This window comes from Talpa occidentalis, unplaced genomic scaffold (genome assembly GCF_014898055.3).
Source record: "Talpa occidentalis isolate TD23 unplaced genomic scaffold, MPIMG_talOcc4v2.1 talOcc4.2, whole genome shotgun sequence".
Lineage (NCBI taxonomy): Eukaryota > Metazoa > Chordata > Mammalia > Eulipotyphla > Talpidae > Talpa > Talpa occidentalis.
In genome coordinates, this window is record NW_023602073.1 from 21,061,697 (window position 1) to 21,081,201 (window position 19,505).

A 19,505-nucleotide genomic window follows, 5' to 3' on the forward strand; every position below is an offset into this window, starting at 1 on the left:
GGGGGCGCGGCCACCCCGAGCCGGTGGCCAGCCCCGGGGCGCCGCCGGGAGGGGCGCGGGCTCTCGGGGCGGGCGCCGCGGCGCGAGACCGTTTCCCGGCAAGGGCGCTGGGGTGCCTCTGCCTGAGGGGCCGGGAAGTCCGCCCCGGAGCCTCGGAAAGCCCGCCGGCCCCTGCGGACCCCTGAAGTAAAGCCTCGCCGGGACGTCCCGGATCTGGGGTGTTGTTGTTGTTGTTGTTGTTTCTAGCGCGGCCCGACATTCCTCCCCGCGCCGTCCCGCCCGCCCCGCGCGCTCCTCCCTCTCCTGTGGCAACGCGCGCGGCGGGGCGCTGCGGCCTCACTGCCGCGGGTGAGCGCGCGCACTCGGCCACCATGGGGAATGGGATGAACAAGGTAACGTGTCTTTTTCTCGTTTGTGCTGGGGTGCCGCCACCGTCCAGCCGTCCCTCCTCCGGCTGCTCGCCGCGCGCGCGGGGAAAGCCCCCGTGGCGCCGTGGCCTCGCCCCCCACTTGCCTCTCGCCGCGCGCGGCCGGGTCCTCTGCGGCGGAACCCGGGCTGCGGGAGGAGGGAGGGGCCGCGAGGCTGGGGCGCTGATCGGTATGTCTGTGTTTTTGAGGTGCCCTCTGCGCGCCCCTGCTGCTGCCTTCCGGGGAAGCAGCCCCCCACCGCCTGTCAGCCTTGCCCTGCCAGCCGGCGAGCCCTGCGGCTGAGAAGCGAGCTGCGCCCTTTAAGCGTTGACACTTGTTCTGCCCCGACCTCAGCTGAGCTCAGAAGGGTTGCGGTTTCTTCTTTTTCTCCCCTCCCCTTCAGTCCCAAACTCGGCTCTTGAAGCTTCGCCACCCACATCATCAGTAAACTGGAATAGATAAGTGTCTTCTATGCTGTAATTTCCTCTTTCTCCCCAGATTTGTTTTTTTTTTTTTTTTTTTCGTGTGCACAGAGAAGTTTTTCTTGTGCACGGAGAAGTTGACAGAGGCCTAAGTCTTGAGATGTTTTTAAAGATCTGGGGAAGGGAGGGGGTGAGAGAACAGATTCAGAGCTGACTTATCGTGGTTATGTTGCTTGAGCTGCACGGACAACTTGGGAGGTGCCTGCTTGTGCTGATCATGCCTTCTAGAAAAATCTGTTACTCTTCTCTTTGTCTCTGTTGTGGTCCTCCTCTGTTCTCCAGTTTGGCTGGACTCCCCCTTCCTAGACTATGGGATCGTCTGCCTCTTTTATCTGTGGAAGGTACCAAGTACCAGCTCTTGAAGTTGAAAATTGCCTGTGGTATATTCCTGTCACCTATGAGGTTAAGGGTTTTGTGATCTTGTACTACTCATTTAAAGAAAGGAGTCACAAACTTCTAAAAAACCCTCAGCAAATACAATCGCTTCTTCACAGGTCTTTGAAATGGTCCTGGTTCAGAGATTAGTTTCTGGTCTTCTGATTCGCTTTCGTAACTGTATTAGATTCACTCATTCACATCCCCACAAGCAGTGCGCTTTCATAGTTGGTGACACAACGGGGCTTTCATTCTTTTTTGACTTTTCTCACCACTTGGGTCAGGAGAGGTTTTTGGTTCTGTAAGCTGGAGAATTAGATGCGGGATAGGGAACATTAGGAGGTAAGGTAGGGACAGGGACAGAATAGTTGCATCCTGTGTGCCTGCTTAACTCTTTCCAATGCTCATGTGGTGTTTATTGTGTCCTGGAGATGCAGGTTATCAAAGAACTACTGTGTGTTTGGAACATCTGGTTCAGAATTATATTCCGCGTGTGTGAGTGTGTGTGTGTGTGTGTGTGTGTGTGTGTGTTGGGAGCAGAGGGTATTGCTTGTTGTTTTTGTTTTTGCTTTGGTACCAGTCAAATTTAGAGACTCTTTCTTTCTTGGATAAATACTTTTCATTATGTCCCGTTAGCCCAGGAATTCATCCACATCCTGAGTCTTCTGCCATTAAAATGAAAACAGAACAATAAAGGTGCTTTAACAAGTTTATGGGTTCTCTTTGCCTTCCCATTAAATGTGGTCATACTGCAGCTTTCATTTGTCTTTTTTTCAAGTTTTTCCACTTGAGTTTTTCACTTGCCACCTCTTCCAGCATTTAACTTATATTTTTTATATTATAACTCAAAGAACATATTTAGAAATATCAATGAATTTCAGGCTTTTCAGCAAAAGCAGTGCTATACATGTGATGATTTTGACCTTTCAACAAAAATAATGACTTTCTTGACCATGCTGGTATCATGACTATCTTGTATTGTAAACAGAGCTGCTATTGCCAGAGTAGAGATGGAAAAACATGCATACAGACAAATATACATACCTCATTAATTCTACAAATATTTGTTGTGTACTTACTATTAACCAACTGCCGTCCTAGTTGAGGAAGTGGAGGTTACAATGGTACATGACAAGAACCTTTAGTATAGGCCAATATCTGTGAGCTGTATATGTAAGTGAAATCTTCCGGTAGTCCTATTAATATTAGGCAACATTAATTTTAATGTATTTAATAATATATTTTATTTAGTAGATATATTTAGAAGATTGTCATTGCAACATGTAACCACTACATAAATGGTTAACTTTTTTGTACAATATTTTCAAAGTTTGGTGTGTATTTTATATTTAAATCACATCTCACTTGGCATTAGTCACATTTTGAGCCTCAATAGCAGTTGTGGCTAATGGATGCTATATTGCACAACACAGGTGTGTGTGTGTGAGAGAGAGAGAGAGAGAGAGAGAGAGGAGAGAGAGAAAGGACACACGGTAGGAATGGGGAAAGTAGGTGTGATGAGAAGAATTTAAGACTGACATTCAGTTCAGGGAAAGGATCCTGCTGGAGTGAAAATGTTTAAGATGAAAAGAATTGCCCAAAGTTACAAGATTAGTTAGTGACCATGTAGATTGCTGGAAATTCAAAATAAAAAAACCTTACCTAGAATTTTTTCATGTATATTGTGTGAGTTGGAACTAGGTTTCATATTTATCTGTAAAAAAAAAAAAGAGGGAATGGTTGATATGCGCCATCAGTGGGATTATTATAAGGTACTAACCATAGAAAAGCTTTTCTGTAAATAAAAACATATGCCGAATGCCCCTGAAAACAAAAGCCTAAGTTGTGCTGTGTGTGCCCTGAGATAACTGCTTTCCAGTCATCTTTGGCAAAAGAAAATTATGCAGATTTCTGCTCTGACTGCTTTGAATACAGCAGTTTTTATTCATATTTCATGTTCTTATGGAGGGTGTTCACATATGGTCCAGTCTGCTATGTGGCAAAATATCCTACCATCTCAGCGAGGTGATACCCAGCATGTTAGGTAATAGTGCAAGGGAAACAGACTCAGATTCTGGCCAACCCAAATGAAGAGGAAAGAGAACACAGTGCTTGTGATCTGTTAGTTTTTGAACCTCCTACCTTGCGTCTATTCCTGAAGCCTCGCTCTAGCCCTAGGATATCAGTCTTACTCTCTTTGCAGGTTGAGAAATGGGAGACTTGGAAAGGTTAAGTAGCACAACGAAGGCTCTAGTGCTAGGAAGTGGCAGAACTGGGTTTGGAACCCAGGCCCTATTGATTTTGAAGACAGTAGAAGTCTATCCTTTGAATTCTAAAGATGCCAAAAAAACTTGCCAGAGTTCCATATTAATTGCAAAATGGGAAAAGCACCATCCTGTCTGCCTTCCTTTTTCACATTGATAAAGAGGAGAGGAAGGCAGGCCACTGAAACTCTTTTCATTGTTCTTTGTGCAGTTCCCAAATAGATCCTATAAACTGTTCAAAACTATAATCATCAATGAGCCTTGGCGTGCCAGGACCTTTTTTGAGACTTGACCACATAAAGTCACTGGTTTCATCCTCCTCACAGCCGCTTGCACTACTAGGTTCTGTTAGCTTCAGCCCCATTTTGCAGATTCTGTGCAAAAGTTCAGTGACCTGTCCTCAGCGCCCTGCTGGTGAGTGGCAGAGGCGGGACTCACAGCCAGGTGGTCTGTCTCGGAGCCACAATACAGAAGTGCCTCACGAGGCTGCTGCAACTCAGTCTAGTAAATGTCTCTAGTAGGCTTAAGATTATGCGAGCCAAGCTATTGCATGCAAATGTCATGTTTCAGTGGGTCTTTGAAAACTCCTAGTTGACTCAAAGTTTTCTCAAGGGTCTGAACCCTCAAATCTTCGGGGGAATGACCTATAAAGAAAATGCTTATCTTTTTAGTCTTTACTACAATACTCCCATCAAGAACAAGCATACAGTCTCTCCAGACAAACATTGTCAGAGAAATCTGCTCCAAATGTTTCTCCATGTGCCCCTTTTCATCTCAATCAACCTGAACGAATGACTTTGTCATTCTAGAGAAGGATTTGAGGCCCCTCTGGCTCTTGTATCTTTCCCTACTCACTGTCAGAGTTGGTTCAGACCATCCAAAATCCACCTGCCCAGTCTGGTGGTCTCTTCTTTCTTTGCTGTTCTGTGTCCTCCAAAAGCATCCTGCCTGGTGGAAATGGATTCTGAGCCAGTATTTCATGAAGAATTTGCCCATGGCATGAGAGGCAAACATTTCCCCTGGATGCACATCATTCGGAAAGCAAAAGAGCTATGTCTATCAGGAAGCTTGCTTGGAGTTGGTGGGGGGGGGGGTTGTTCTCTGCCGCTCTACTGCTTCCTGACTGTGACCTTGAACAAGTCACCTAATATATTGGAGCTTCAAGTGCTTTATCTCCCCGAACTCATAGGTGCTACTTTCCTCCTCTGGCATCTTTATTTGCTCTAAAATGAGTCCAATGCACCTTCTCCAGTAACGACTTAGTCTCTTGGGAGAAGAACATGAGAATTTATTAGGAGTCATTCTTGCAAACTGTAAAGAACAAATATTCAACCCTGCTTGTGTTCTTGGCTGTGTCCTATCAGTGGTCACTGTGATGACATATGCTTGTATATGGCTGACAGCTGGTTTAGGATGGTTGCTTTCTCCTGAGGAAGTTCAGGGGGTGTAGTTGAGAATGGAGTCTTGTTCAAGTGAAAAGGGCATGGGCCTATGCCCCCTGGTGTGTACACCACTGCCCCTCCGTCACCGTGGGCTCGCTCCTTCTTTGTTGTGGGGAGTCATCACTTTGTGGGAGGACTAGCAACATCCTCCATGCACTGGATGCCAATTGCACTCACCGTCCATTGTGACAGATGTCCCCAGGCATTGCCAGGTGTCCTTTGGAGGTCAGAATCATGACCCAGTAGGTCACGGCCCACTGACCTACAGTTCTCCATCTCAGGATCTCCTAAGGCCTGTGTGATCTGCTATTGATAATTACCAAGAGACTTGGAAAGCCCTGTTTTAGTGTGGGAAGGGGCCGAAAGGCTGGGCATCGTTGTACTGCTGGATGCTGCGATCAGCTGACATGGTTGCCAGCGTCATTCATTCATGTATCTATTCACCAAATGATGTTGTAACACCTGCTTTGTCCCTTGTCTGTGGTAGATCCTGTAGTGGAAAATAAATGTGAAAGCCAAGAAAATCCCAACACCCAAGTTGGTCCCGGGCAGCTTCCAGAGGAGTCCTTCTATGGGTGGTGGGCACACCCATCGTGAGTGGCATAGCTAGAGGCTAAAGGCCAGACAGCTCAGCTTGGCTGTCCCTGTCATCTCTACACCCCCACCTCTGAATTATTACAGCTTTATTTCATATTGAAGGAACAAGTGCTTAAGGCATTGTTCTGAGTGCACAAAAGAGTACTCGAAGATTCTTCCCTTTATAAATGCAAACTGGTTAAGTCCATGACCAAATGGCTTTAAGAATGACTAACATTTAACCCTTCATGGAATCTACCAGCATTTTTCTCACCTCATCCCTGACTTTGAATCCCAGAAAGTCATCTCTCACCTTGGAGGAATTAAGTACATGATCTTGTACTGCTGCTTGATCAGGAATGTTATCTCTTCCATCTATTTGGGTGGTGTTCTGAGATGCTGGGGCATCCTGAAGTACTAAGAGGAATGTTCAAAAAAAAAAAAAAACCTCAAAATATTTCCTGCCTTAGAAGCAGCATTCTTTTGTGTTCAAGTGCTGGTGTGTGGCTAAGAATGCAATGCCCTGTGTGTGTATGGCAGGGAGGCGGGCAGTGGTCAGTATTAGTATGGTGTGGGAGTGAGGGGAACTGATCACGAAGAGCCAATAGCATGGAGAGCCCTATAGTCCCAGAATATTTCTGCAGGTGTCAGTCTTTTAACAGAAAACAATCTATCTTGGCAGAGTATTAGGTACTATCTTCCCATGTGCTTTGGTGTGTGCTTTATTACCTTTTATTCAATAATTATCTTTCCATATGACGGACTCCTAGGCAGGTTTTGGGGAAACAGTAAGGAACAAGGCAGGCATGCCCCCTCAAGGTCAATAAAAATGTAAGAAAATAAAATGATGTTTGGAACCGATGCATGCAATGAAGACAATGAAGTAGGGTTGTAAGGGGGAAAGGATGTCCTGAGCAAACTCCATACAGGCTTTGTGGACTTCACCCCCACTCCAGCAAGACACTGGGAACTACAAATCCCATGATCGCCAAAGGGAGGTTGTGAGCATCTGAGGGTGGAGTTAAGCAACTTTGTTCTCTGAGTATTTAACTGGCCATGTGGCCGGGGGTCTCTCTCTTGGCCACGTGGTGTGCTTGGTTTTTCACCAGCTCGCAGGTCATTGGGATTCCAGGTCAGTGGAACGGGTAGGACACATTTACGAACTTCCTCTTTTTCTCCCTGAGTTATTCATTTCTCCATTTCCCCTTCCCTTGTAAATAAACCTTTTATCAACATTTTGTGTGTGTCTGCAGTTTAGCATTAATAAGTCCCCTTTAAGCACACGGGTGAGGAACCACAGTCAGGCAACCCATTTTATATTGGGGTTGCTCTGTAACAGCGTGACGTGAGGGAAGGTCGGGGAGTTTGGTGTCCAGCAAGGACTTCCTTAGGAGCATCATCACCAGAGAGACATAATGGACAAAGAGCCAACTGGGTTGACCCAAAGAGGATTAGGAACAATTCTGCATGTTTTCTGTTAGAGTTATAGGATATTCCCAAGCTGCATATAGAAACCTTCCCCTTGAGCTATCCAGGAGTTGATTTCACCCCCGTTGTGTTCTTGCTTCTGGCCCAAGGTCAGACTCCTGTGAATTCACCTGTCACCCTCTTTGTCCCAAATGAACACTCTACTCTTCCCTGGCTCCTTGATAGGCTGTCTCTCTTCTGGAAAATCACTTCATTTCATTTTCTTTTTCTCTATACTTAGGAATCGCCAACAACAATAACCAAAAAGTCAACAGGTTCCATTTTGAAAGCTTTACGTTTGAGTCATGTGGAAGTTTTAATACTTACTCATGGGATTTTTCTTCTTGAAAACAAAGATGGAATACCTCTCCCTGCCCATGGCTGGCCCACCAGCCATCGACCTTGTTTTGTAATTCTGTATGGAAGAAAGTGCAGAAACTGGGATTGAGCAATTTGCTTTCTATTTCTAGTACTTAAATGTCTAGCTTAACCCTCCTGCTCTAGAAAAGGGAGTTAAAAGTTTGCTAAGGCTCTTTCCTTATTGTATATTTCTTTAAAATATTGGAATGCATTCAATATGCAAATTAAGTGATTTTTAGTAAGTCATATCCTTGATTTTTTTTTTTTTTTTTTTTGGTGGGACCCTCGCTGGCGGCCAGGGAACGACCAGTGCTGCAGAGGCCGCGGGCAGGCTCGCAGCCCAGCGCTCAACTGTTGCGCCACCAGGGGAGGCCCAGTTGTATCCTTGATTTTAGTCAGTTCAAGTATCTCTATTGCCAGCACTCAGCCCTGGCATCTCTTGGGGTGCTGCTGCTTGTGATACCCATGTCACTGGGTCACTGATCGCCCTTCACCCCCATGGAAACCAGCCTAGGGCAAAAAGTGACACCTGTCAGGTGTCATTCATCATTGTTTTTCATCTCTCCTTGCTCATCCTTCACCCCATTCCCCAATTCACACTGTCCATTGTTCATTCATTTATTGAAGAAACATTGACTTGAGTTCCTCCCAATCAAGGAAGAACCAATTGAGTGTGGAGACAACATATCCACAGATATGATTCAGGTAGCCAGAGGCGTGCACTGGATATCCGTATGCCTCGTCAGCTTGCAGGTGTGTTTTTTTTAATTGCAACATTAAGGGTGCTTTTTTAATGTAGTCAACAGTAATTGACAATAGGTTAGTGCCTCCTAAGCATGGATGCTGGGATGTAGAGGCCTGACTGAACTGTGTCTCTGCTTTGTACCTCCAGGAATGTGGGAAAGATGTGAGGCCGGGGCAGCCTGAATCCCAAAGGTGTCTGCTGACTATTGACTCTGGGTGGCTTGGTGATAGCTAGCTATCTGGAGCCCTGAGATTTTCACTGGAGTCACAGGATCAACTTTGTACCTTGGAGACAGGGGAAGGAATGACTCTGGAGGTAGGGAGAGCTCTAGGCTGATGCAGTGAACCAGGTACTGAACCGAGGCACTTTAGTTCCATGAGTTGCAAACAAATTGTGGAGCTCCTGAGAAATAGAAGTATGTGCAAAATGAGGTGCAAGTAGAGTCCAAAGGAGGGTGGCCTCTTCATCTGGGTGATCTCTAGCTGGTTCTAGGGATGTTGTTGGGGCTGCTTTAGCAGGTGGGTAGGACTCTGTGAGTCCGTGGCTTGCCTAGAGGTCTGTGCAGCTCATTTGCATGTGTGTGTTTTTTTCTGGGTTGAAGACCTAAATCAAGGGCTGTGGTTACAAACAGTGGAATCCAAATGTGGAGGCTTTGGGCAATAGGTCACATGGTGATGAGGGCACTGCCAGGAGTAAATCGAGAACTGGTCAGGGGAGCATGTCTGGGGCTGCCTAAGATGCTGCTGCTGCTGCTGCTCCAGGGGCCCTAGGTGAGCCGCCAGTCCTGCTGCCATGGGATGGGATACAAGACAGGGTGCTCTGGCTTCTCACTGGAGCAGCAGTGGAGACCTGCCACCCCCAAGTCACATGTCTGAGTCACAGCAGCAAAGGCAAATGCAAGCCAACATCTGCCTTCTACAGCTTCTGGCTTGTATTTCCCACCAAGACCCCAGAGTTAGGGAGTGAAGATTCCCCCAAACTTAGGGAAGTACTTCAGAGGCTAGGAAATCAAGAAAATAAATTATCTATTACAGGATTTATAATTTTGGGGTGGACCCATGGGATAAGGTTCCCCAAACAGCAAAGATTCCTTCTCTGTGGAGAGAGACTTTGAGAGCGAAGAGAAGTGACATTGTCAGTCAGAGGAGCGGCAAGAGGTGTTGAGAGCACAGAGGTTAACTGACATTCGATGGAAATGGGAGAGTGGGGGAAAGTCTTTGGAGGTGGGAAACTGGGTTGAGATTTTCTGCTGAATTCTAGTTGTGGCCTTAATTTTCTTGGAATGGGGTATGCCACCGAACACTTTGATCTGGAGAGTGACCTGGTGAGGACCTGACTTCAGAAAATTAACTTGGGGCGAGCTGAGGCTCTGCAAGGAGTGGTGGTGTGGGTCAAGGAGCAAGGTCTGTGGTGGGACCCACCTCCCTCAGCAGGGAGGGTGCCATGGGGGGAACTCCCGCTTTTTCATTCTGGGTGATAGGAGACACAGTCAGGCCACAGGAGGAGCTGATAATGGGGGTGGGACAGGAATGGTTGGGCAGGGAATGGAAGCTGGACTGATGCTGGCTTCCAAAGGTGGGTTTATGAATCAAAAGCAAATTTCAAGAGCAGCAGAGTCCAGAGGTGACTTATCTCTTGCCCTAGTTTGCTTTTATTTATAAACTGAGATGAACACCGTTGGTTAGGAATGCTAGAAAGGTAGTAAAAGTACACAGAAGAAAAGCACAATAGGGCCCTAAGCTTTTCTCCAAATAATGCCCCCCCCTTAACTTTTTAAGAAAATGAATTGAAGTGGTGCATGCCTACAATGAGAACATTCAAGCCACATAGAAAAGTGCAAACAGAAATACAAGAGTGATCCTCTCTAGCCTCCCAAGACCCAGTGTCTGCTTCTCAGGGGTGAACATGGGATGAAAATGTTGTATTATACATACACACGACTTTGCTGTTCCTTTGTTTTTATTATATCCAAGAGTTTTATTTATTTGTTATTAAATAAAAGTACAGCAAACTACTTTCTTCTTTCTTAACTGTCTTAGTGGCACTTAATCTAGAGTTGCCCATGTCCACTGAGCTGGACTATAGCCACTGTCCTCGCCCCCCTCTATCTCCACTCCACTCCCTGCTGCTCCCTCCCAGTAGAGAGCAGTCTTCTTTCTCAGACTGACTGTTTCTCCTGCTCCCTGCCCACCTCCCTCTCTCCTGGCCCACTCCTCCAGCCTGAGTGTCACTGCCTCCTGTTAGTCTTCGGGGGTTTCAGAGTGGTGGCGTCAGTTTCTTCTTCCCTAGGGAAGCAGAACATTGGCAGGACTGTCTTTCTCTCATTCACATCTGTGTCCTGAGTGCTCAGCATGGAGCCCATGAGTGCAGAGAGCTCACCTGCAGCCACTGACACTCGGGCCCACCCAACCTGACATCGTAGTGACATTCTGACTCTCAGGGTCACCCAACACTCTCACATCATAGTGCATCACAACCGTAAACTTTATAAATCCAGAGTCATCTATGCTCAATGTTATTAAAAAAAAAAAAAAAGGTTATTCTGAAAGTTACTAAAAATGCAAGGAAGACTTTGTTCAAGACTGTTGCAATAGGGGAGAGAAACTATTGCAACTAAGAAATTGAACTTAATTCCCAGTAACTTAACTCCCAGGCAGGATAAGGGACAGGATGAAAAATTGATTGGAACTTGATTAGATATCAAATCTGGAGGAAGAGGAGCTTGATTGGATTTCAAAAGTGCAAACATTCTTGATCAACCGGCTTTGCAGGATTCTTTGCTAAAACTATCTGGCCAAGAAGGAGGAAGACTTGAAGGAGCCTGAGTGAAGTTTGTTCAAGGAGGGAATCCTCATCACCATCAGCCATATGATGACTATGCCTGTTAGTATCTAATGACACATTCTAATGGAGATAAGAGAGACCCTGGAGAATGGGAGACTCCACATGAAAACCTCCTTACAGGCAAGAACTGCCAGAGAACATCAGTTTGGTCCATCTCCAAGATGAGCTTGCATTGTTCTGATGTTTTAAAACAGGAATGAAGTATCTGCTCCACCCTTCCTCCCAGGAGACTCTCAGAGACTGATCATGTCTCAAGAAAGACCTGTCAAGTATTTTAGCTCCTTGGCAGTGGATGCTGGTGCTTTTCCTGTGAGATCCCATCTCACATGTTCCTAATCACAGAGCTAACCAGCCTGCCTCAGTGCCATGACCACAGCACTGACATAAGTGACCTCTCTGTTCACGGGGCACTCTCTGAGCTAATTTTGCCTCCCTGGGTGTTGATTCAATCAGTGTGACTTGTATTCTCCCTGCCCAGGCCACTTCCAGGTTTCACCTATTGTCCTGGATAATTATTAATAGCACTTTCTATTCACGCATGTGTCCCATTTGGTCACTATAACCTATGACCCTTCAACTCAGCCCTCCTCTTCAGCCCATAGGCTGACTCTGGACCTAGCACAATAGATGCCCCTGGCAGTGACTCACACACACCTTCGGTTTTTTAGCAAAGGAGCTGGCTGTCGGGAAGATGCGTACAGAAATGCATGTAATCACTATACCCTGCTTTCTTGGTGGCAACCTGCTCACTACCCAACATGCATTGAGGTCCGTAACATGACTCTGGTTGGAGAGAAAAATAAGGTTACTGCAGGCTGATGAGCAGGGAGACAAGAGAAAAATTCAGATTTGCCTCCTTATCTAGGTAGGGGGAGGGATTTGTATTCATTTGGGGTGAAGGGTAAAGAAATTTGTACCTGGCTGGAGCTCATTGGCCAGTTCCAATGTAGTCAATACATGGAGAAATATGAAGAGACTTTGTCTGAAATTACTGGAGTTTTAGATTTTGGGAGGTAGCTCTCCTCCCCTGCAGCTATAGACTTGAGGCTCAACTCAAGGTCATCACACCTAGTGTGTGCTCAGGCTGGGTCATTTGCTGATAAGCTTTCAGGCGCTGGAGTTTGTGAAAACAAGTATCATAGAAAAGTTTGGATCAGTTTGTGTGTGTGTGCGCGCACGCCCAGGAGTCTGAGAACAATTTAACCCTTTAACCTTGCATTCAGCAGTGGATAAAAATAGGGAGTGTGAAACTGACAGAGCTGCTAGGGGCTCAGGGTGGCGATGCCAGTGATGCCTGCAGGAGGCTATTGTCAGGGATCTTGGGCGTGCGGTGAAGTGTCCCCAAGGCTGACTTGCCACGTGTACTTGGAAATCACCTTGGGGGTGTAGCTTCCAGAGCAGTGTCCATATTTGAATTCCAGTGTATCTTACAAAGTATTGGTGGGACAAGACTTAGCTCCGTATTTTGCAAAAAGGAGGGTGTTGCTTGTGAAAAATACAGTCCCCCGTTCTCATCTTAGAACTAATGATCCATTCTGTATGGGGTCTGATGCTGGGGCTTGTACAGAAATCTGAATTTTTACCACTTTCTGGTGATTCTGATGGATTGAAAATGGGCATTTAGAGCATATGCACATTATTATAACAATTGTCTATTGAATGGAAATCATGGGCTGCGCCCTGGGACACTGACAGACAGGATGTGTTGCGTGTTGCCCAAAGAGCTTTCCAGGCCAGTGGATGGGACAGACCTTTGTTAAGCGATGCCCCTGGGACGGCGTCTGTACAGCGGGAGCAGAGGGCCTTGGGAAATGAAGCCAGACTGGGACTCGGGATAGGCCACCCCAAGGTGTGACTCAGAACTGGGGTCTAGCTTCCTGGCAGAGGGACCAGCCTAAGCAGAGGGCGCCCACAATGGTTTGCTGAAGCTGCCAATGAAATCAGGATGCAGTGAGAAAAAGAGGAATGGGAAGGGTGAAGGGGGTGCCAGAGATGCTTGGGTTTGGGCTGGACTCTCCCAGGGAGCTCTGGGGTGATTGAGTGAGGGAGGACACCTGAATCTGGAAGGACCCATACGGGATTCTGGCCTTTAAGTTCTGTGAGCTGACAGGCTCCAACAAGCAGTCGTTTGTGGGTGTTTCAGCTCATTTCCCAGTGGTGGAGGGCAGATGAGAGCCCTGGAGATGAGGATGCCTGATGTCCATCCCTGGAGGTGCTGGGAAGGGGTGTGGCAAGTGGCAGACCTGGATTGGTTCCCACAGTCCAGGTGAGAGCCCGGCCTGTGGGTGGAGAATTCTGTCGCTGCCAGTCTGTGATGCTCACTCGTGTCTCTCTCTCTCTCTCCCCTAGATCCTGCCTGGGCTGTACATCGGCAACTTCAAAGGTGAGGTTCTCTTTTTGTTGTTGTTATTGTGGTGAAACAGACATAACCGAAAATAGGCCCATTTAACCATTTTTAAGTTTTCAGTGGCATTATGTACACTCACATGGCTGTGCAACCATCACCACCATCCTCTCCAGAACTTTTTCATCTTCCCCAACTGAAACTCTGTGCCCTTTTCAACACTAAATCCCTGTTCCCCTCTGCTTCCAGCCTGTGGCAACCACCTTCCTGCCATCTCTCTCCATGTAATTTGACTACTCTATGTTCCTTGTGTAAATGGAAACAACAGGATTTCTCTAGCTTATTTCACTGAGCATCACATCCTCAAGGTACATCCATGTTGTAGCTGTGGCAGAAGTGCCTTCCTTTTGAGGGTTGCATACTATTCCACTATACGGAGACACCATTTTTGCTGATCTATTTATCTATAGATGGATAGTTGGATTGCTTCCACTATAGGTGTGCTCACCTTTTAAAAGACCAGCTTTAGTCTTCTCCTGCATGAATGAGTGAAGGTGAACACTCAGTTTATGCTGAGTGTGGTCTGGAAGTGGCTACAGTATGTGCCCAGATGCCTTGCTCATGAGCTCTAACCCTTGGGTCAATGGCTGACAGTGGTTTGGGGCCAACTTGACATCTGCTTTTCACCATAACACTGCATCCTTGATGGAACACAATTATGCAAAAAAGAGAGCTAAAAGGCACATTTAGCAACCAGTAAGCTTACTTATCATCTCTTCGCTTTTTTTTTTTTTGTTTTCTCATTAAATTAATATCAATAAATCAATACATTTTTATCAATAAACTTTCAGGAACCTTTTTTTTTTTAACACCTGGAGAGAATAGGTGGCATTTTCAGCTCTAGCAGATGATTCTCATCATGTATGGATTTCCTCATACATTTTTCTGGGGCTTGTTCAATATTGATTGATCTGCTGTCAGCTATTGACTGTTTATTTTTAGCTCATCTGTCCCAAAAGGCTCCATAGTCACAGAGGTGAGAAGAAACCCTTGGAGCAAAGCATGTAGTGTCCATCAGGCTTTGCTTGTTTTCCAAGGAGGGATCCTGGTCCCATGTCCAGTGACATTTGAGTTTGTGTAAAAAAAAAAAAAAAAAAAAAAAGAACCACTGCTTTCCTTGTGTCGGAGACAGGATGCATTTAATAGGGAGGGCAGGGTCTAGGAAACCTGCAGAAACAAGTCTGCCCCTACTGGGTTGTACAGCCTGTAATAGGCATCCAGGCTCCTCCCCACCCTGAACAAGTCAGAACTCACTCCCATCTGTTTTCCAGTTGTTGGTTCCATTTGCGAGTTCAGCCTCCTTTTGATTATGAAGAAAACAATCCATTTTTTATGATTTCTCTGCATACGGTTTATTTCCTCTTCTCCCCCTCTAGTACTGCTAATTGGCCTCAGAACTAATCCAGCCCAGGGAGCTGACAGCTGCTAATTGCTACTAGAACATGTTAAAAATAGGACCGGAGTTCCCAAATTAGTAAGCTTTGTAGTTCTGAAAAAGCAGCTAGTGCTTTGTGGTAGATTGTCAAGGGGCTCTGGATATGTTAGGGAGCAAAATATCTTCAATGGTTTATTTACTGAGTTAGTACCGTTTTCATGGGGAAGCAGAGTCTAAGTTGGAGGACAGAGTTTAGGGTAAATTCTTAGAAGTAAAAAATGGCTAGGGAAAAGATATACAAATTAAAAATGGTACTCACTTCCAACAGATTTAGTATTTCTGCCAGTAGTTTCTGAGAACTTTATTCCTACTCTTGGGAGGTGAATTTCTTTCAGAAGGATGTATGGACCCACCCAGTTTTCAAAAAATATTTCAAATTCGTTTTATTCTAAAATCAATGCCTATTTTCTAACTTGCTGGTCACAGAATCCCTCAGGTCTGGATTATTGCTTTGTGATTTCACCCAGTGAAAAGAGGCCCCACATGCCTCTTTGTTCAAATGGTCCATATGTGTCCTTGTCTTCACTTACTCTGACATCAGTATGTGGTCAGATTTTATTCACTCATTAATTCACTAAATGTTTATTGAATAATCACCAGATGTCAGGCTCCTGTTAAATGCAGGACAGTGGTGTGGTGAGTCCACAGTAAGCTGAAGGAAGGGATGCATCCATGTAGTTCCACACACATGTCCTGAGGGCCCACGTGTGGTTGTTGAGCTGGGGTCCCCTGTGGATGCATGTCCCAGTCCTCAAGGTTCAGCTTCAGGGGAGTGGGTAGGAGCCAGGGAGCACTCTGCAGAGTGGAGAGAAGCCGTGAGGCTGGCCTCTCTAGAATCTGCTTACCCACAGCCCACAACCCTAATCCGCAAGCAAGATGCTGATCACCTTGGATGCCAGTGTGAAAGGATGATAGTCCTTTTTTTTTCTTTTTAACTCTGCACTGATCACAAACAGTTTTCCATCACCTTATGATTTTCCACCAAGAGAGAAACCCACAAACAGACTAGCTCCTGGAGCCTGGTATCTGATGAGGGGCTCTCAGCAGAGCGGTGGGGATTGGGAGCTCACTGCTCAGAGCTAGGAGGAAGGCCGCCAGAGGGGCACAAAGAGGCCCCTCCCTGGCAGTGGGAGGGGTCAGGTAGCAGGGAGGGAGGCAGGTAAGGGAGCTCTTACTGCTTCCTCCCAACTTAGCACTTGCAAAAGCAGATGTCAGCTGACAGAGGAAGCCCTCATTGTTTGAAGATGGAAAAGAGATCTAGAAAAGTGGGAGTGCATGTGTGTGCTTGTGCGCACGCGCATGTCATGTACAGAAACACAGTCACAGTCTCCCATTTTTGTTCTGTGTCTGCTCATGGGACTGGTGCCCAGGGGTGGTTCCCCAGTGATTCACACCAGGCTGACCTGGCATCAACAAAAATTAATTTGCTGCCTTCTAAAGTTATACATTGTTTTATATTATAATAACCATCTGGAGACATAATTAGTGGCTCATGGGCTCATCCTTTCAGTGGGTCCATTTCCTATCTGGGCTGGGATCAAAATGGGGTACTTCCTACCTGTTCTTGCCACCAAATCTGACATTTATTGGTGCTGACTTAGGGAGGTGTTCCTGAGCCTCACTTTTCATTCCTGTAAATGGGACAAAGATCAGAGTATCTACCTCGAGGTTTGCTGGAGGGATTAAATGAGAGTAGCTGTTCTGTTGCCATCATTATTACCATTAGAACTGGATAAAGCCCCTCCCTGCCCCCGCCCCAGCTGCGTGGCAGGGCCTCCATCCCTGTCACCTCTGCATGTGTCCCAAGACACTTGTTTCCCAGCTCTTGTTCTACCACCAGATGTTGGTCACACAGCCCAGTTCTCAATCCATGTTCAGTATTTCAAGAAAGCTAGCAGCAGAACAGACTGGCATGTCTTGTTCACCACTCAGCACATTCTCAACTTGGGACAGAGGAAGCCCTCATTGTTTGAAGATGGCCACAGAGATCTAGAAAAGTGGGAAGTGAGCTCAGGCCCCGTGTGTGTGTGTGTGTGTGTGTGTGTGTGCAATGTACAGAAACACATTTACATCCTCCCATTTTTGTGGGAGAATAACTCAGAACATGGGAAAATAACTCAGAACATGGCTTGGGGCTCGAAGTAAGAGCAGAGCGAGTTAGGTGCCTTCATAACAGAGACCTTCCTTCTCTCTTCCCTCCCTGTGTCATCCTGCTGGCCATGCTCCTTCCAATATTTTCTGGTTAATTTTATTCAGAGGCAATTCAGCTTGACTTTTTGGAATGCCTGGTTTTCCGGGGCCAACTTGGCATTTCTCAAAATGTAGGACTTGTCACTACTGTTTATCTTCTGTATTAGCATAAGTTCTAGACCCCTTGTTCCCCTTTTTAAGAAAGCATGTGACTGTCATTTTGCCCTCGGAGTGTAGCATCTTCTAGAAACCTAGCTGTTGCTTCAATGATGGCTGGGATCTTCCTCTGAGCCACACACCTGATGTCCAGTAGGAGAGGAGCAGGATGAAGTAAGTGGGCATTTCCAGTTCAGAGCCCCACTGTGTGAGGGTTGGCTCCTTTAGAAACAGGGAGAAGGGAGCAAAAGGAAGCATGAATGGGCAAAAAAGAGTCAAGGCCCAAGGAGAGAGATTGGTAGAGAAAGGAAAAGAACATGGTTAAGCTGTTTCTACCAAGGAGGACTGACCGTTTGACTTATTAATTCAGTTTATGTTAAATTTGGCTCAAAGTATTTTTTTAATTTTTGCATTTCCTGATTCTAGAAGAAATGTGGGTTCACCAGTAAAAAGAAAATAATTAAAAAATTCCGATGTTATAAAAATAGGTTAATGAGAGTGAAAACTTCGTAAAAATCTCACATCCCAAGATAACCGTGGTCAACATATGTTCCTCTAGATTTTTTCCACGTGAATTCAAGCCTGTAATAGTTGTATTAATACTGACTTGTCGCATTTGTTACTGCAAGTAACTGTGAGTTGGTTTTTGACTTAGAAATGGCATTCACATGCCTCAGTGGGGGCGGGGCACCCTTGCACCAGGTCAAGATCATTCACAGGTCATACATAGGGTTCCCCTGTGTACAGAGCGCATGACCTTCTGGGATTCATATTCCAAATTTTGTAGGTATGGGTGGGCCTGGGGGTCTGCATTTCTGGTGTACCCCCAATGATACTGTGCTGCTGCTTGGCAGACCCCACTGTCAGACATGAAGGACTAAGTTCTGGCCCTGCGATGTGGTATTCAGGGAGAGCCTTCCAGCCTGGGCATGCACATGTGAACAAGCTGGGTCCCCAAGGCCAGGAGTCACAGCTGCCCCCAGAGCTCCTCAGCAGTGCTGACACTTGTTGGCCACCGTCCAGAAGCACAGTCACTTGAAGTCATGAAGTAATGCCTCAAAGTCTTTATCCAGTGGCACTGCTGAAGTGTTCTGTACACTTAATGGTGGACAGCCTGGAAGGAGTCAATCCAAAGTGACACTTCAGTGCAGATAGCACGTGATACTACAGAAAGGAGTGCAGAGCCAGAGCATGGTTTCCTTTTCCTTGAAGTCTAAGGGTCATTTGTATCATTTGCAATATCAGGTGGTCTTCTGTCTCCCAAAATGTCTAATTTTATCCCAAACCACTTTTTAAATTTTTAAAAAAGATTTATTTATTTATGCATGCAAGAACTGGGGTACAGGCCAGAGGTGCAAAGGTGAGAGGATTCACTAGAAACAGAGTGGGGAGCAGGACAGGTGGATCTACTGAAATACACTGCTGAGGGGAGCAGCAGGTGAGATGGGAGAGGTCTGCTGCGCCATGTGGGTCACCTCCCTGGCCGGCTATTGAACTTGTGCTGCGGGGGCTGCGAATAGCTTCACAGTGCTGCTTCTTAACCCTTTGTGCCACCAGGGAGACCCCCCCCCAACCACTTTTTTTAATCCACATTATAAATGCATATTTGGGGGCTGTTGAAAATGTTCTCAAGTTAAATCACTGCAATGGTCAAAAGTTCTATATACTGAAGACTATTGAATCATATAGTTTAACGGGGTACATTTTCTGGCACATGAATTAGCTCAATAAAGCTGTTGTCAAGAGAAGAAATGATTTTTTAAAAAAGTATATTGCTCTTTCAAATTCCAATCCTGGGCAGAACCAGAATCTGGAAGATACTATACGAAATTATTAAGAGTCCACTTTGGAGGCTCCCTCTCCTCCAGCTTGGAAAGCTCCAGCTTTGTCTTGTTTAACTCGTCTAAAACGTGCATGCAGTTAGCAATTGGAAAATATCTTGACGAGACTCTGGAGGTTAACTGCTTGTGGCAGTCCTCAGTGATTCCAGTTCCTGCCTAATTCAAAGCTCACCAATAAGGCATCTTATATAATTTGGGGATGGGTGGGGTGGAATTGAACCCCAGGTATGTGATGCAGGCAAGTGTGGTTCACATCTGAATTTGAAGCTTGAGATGATTGCAGCGATGAAGAGAGTCTTACAATACAACCATCCTTTTAATATTCCATTTAAAGACTTTTCCTGACCTGAAAATAAGTGCCAGCTTCCTGTCAGATGTTTAGAAAAGCGTTTCTTAGTTTCCAGCCCATCATGAAGATTTATTAGAAATGCAGATTCCTCAGCCCTGCCTTAGATTTTGAACTAAGTGGAAGGAATCTGTCTTTTTAACAAGCTCATTAGGTATGTCACAGACATGC

General features: G+C 45.9%; 1 protein-coding gene across 1 annotated transcript in view; it reads left to right on the forward strand.

Annotated features, from left to right (window-relative positions):
* The first annotated feature begins 328 nt into the window (after positions 1-328).
* The window catches only part of DUSP22 (dual specificity phosphatase 22), a 58,487-nt gene continuing 39,310 nt past the window's right edge, over positions 329-19,505 (forward strand). Inside the window, exons 1-2 of the mRNA XM_037519159.2 lie at positions 329-392; positions 13,312-13,345. Of these exons, the coding sequence (XP_037375056.1) occupies positions 372-392; positions 13,312-13,345 (55 nt within the window). The 5' untranslated portion in view covers positions 329-371. The remainder of the gene's footprint in view (positions 393-13,311; positions 13,346-19,505) is intronic.